This window comes from Cornus florida, unplaced genomic scaffold, assembly GCF_030987335.1.
Source record: "Cornus florida cultivar Cherokee Brave unplaced genomic scaffold, ASM3098733v1 CherokeeBrave_3.0.0_Hap2_Chr06, whole genome shotgun sequence".
Taxonomy (NCBI): Eukaryota; Viridiplantae; Streptophyta; class Magnoliopsida; order Cornales; family Cornaceae; genus Cornus; species Cornus florida.
Genome location: NW_026775576.1, coordinates 9,537,005 through 9,538,369, shown reverse-complemented (window position 1 = coordinate 9,538,369; position 1,365 = coordinate 9,537,005). Strand labels below are relative to the sequence as shown.

The window sequence follows — 1,365 nt, the reverse complement described above, 5'->3', positions numbered from 1 at the left end:
TTTTGCAAATCTATGTTGATGATATCATGTTTTTTGGCTTAGACATCTCCTTAACCTCAGAATTTGCTAATCTTATGAAGACAAGGTTTGAAATGTCACTCTTGAGAACCCTCAAATACTTCTTAGGTCTTGAAATCACTCAAACCTCAAAAGGGATATTCATCTCTTAGTAAAAGTATACCTCTGAGTTACTTAAGAAATTTAATATGGATGATTGTAAGGCTGTCTCCACACTACTGTGCCCTAATACCAAACTCTCACCGGAATGTACTACTGAAGCAGTCCCCTCAACTCTCTACAGGTCTATCATTGGTAGTCTGTTTTATCTTACAGCTTCAAGGCCTGACATCATGTACTCAGTGGGCTTAAAGGCTAGATTTCAAAGTAATCTAAGGGTTTCTCACCTTCAAGCAGCCAAAAGGATCCTCAGATATGTCAAGGGCACCATCTCCAATGGTTTATTCTACATTTACTCACCCTCAATGTATATTGCAACTTTCTCAGATGCTGATTGGGGTGGATCTTTACCTGACAGAAAAAGTACCTCTGGTTATTGCTACATTCTTGGTTCTAATATAGTCTCTTGGTTGAGTATAAAGTAAGACACTATGTCACTTTCAACCTCTAAAGCTGAGTATATAGCTGCCTCACAAGCTAATTCACAATTACTTTGGATGAAAACTATTCTCTCAGATATTGGAATTCAATTCTCAAGGCCTGCCAAGCTTTTCTATGATAATCAAAGTGCTATTGCTATCAGTAAGAATCCCACACTGCATTAGAGGAGCAAACGCATTGACATCAGGTATCACTTTCTTAGAGATAAAGTTCAAAAAGGTCTTATTGATATTACTTACTTGCCTACTGAAGATCAACTTGCAGACATCATGACCAAACCTCTTTTTCCTCAGAGATTTTTAACCCTTTGAGGTTTTCTCATGGTTGTTCCTCCTCCTACCTGATCCTTTTATTGTTGGTCCGGCTCACCTTTTAACCTTTAATATCAAAAAGGAAGAGAATAGGACTGAAATAAGGATAGCTTGAAGTTGTTTCAGCTACTTCCTTTGCATTTTGGATTGTGTTAGGTACTGTATCTTTGTTATATTCATCTTCAAGACCTTATTTCAAGAAAAATTGTTTTATTTTTATTTTTATTTTTTTTTTGTCATTAAAGGCAAAAAGGGGAGATTATTGGTCATAATGTGTTTTAAGGATGTTTGCCTGTTTAATGTCAAATTGTTGTATTTCAGTGGTATCTCAGATGTTTCAAATATGATCTCTAGCTGCATTATGTTTTGAAATAAGGTCCAGGGGTAGCATTGTCATCTACTTCACTGTGACACATTTTATTCACTAGCCTGTAAT

General features: G+C 36.1%; 1 protein-coding gene across 1 annotated transcript; it reads left to right on the top strand.

The window, feature by feature from the left end:
* Positions 1–206: 206 nt before the first annotated feature.
* On the top strand, positions 207–602 carry LOC132313817 (uncharacterized mitochondrial protein AtMg00810-like). The gene has a single exon (XM_059812760.1). It carries the CDS (start codon positions 207–209, stop codon positions 600–602), a length of 396 nt encoding a protein of 131 aa, XP_059668743.1.
* The last annotated feature ends 763 nt before the right edge of the window (positions 603–1,365 follow it).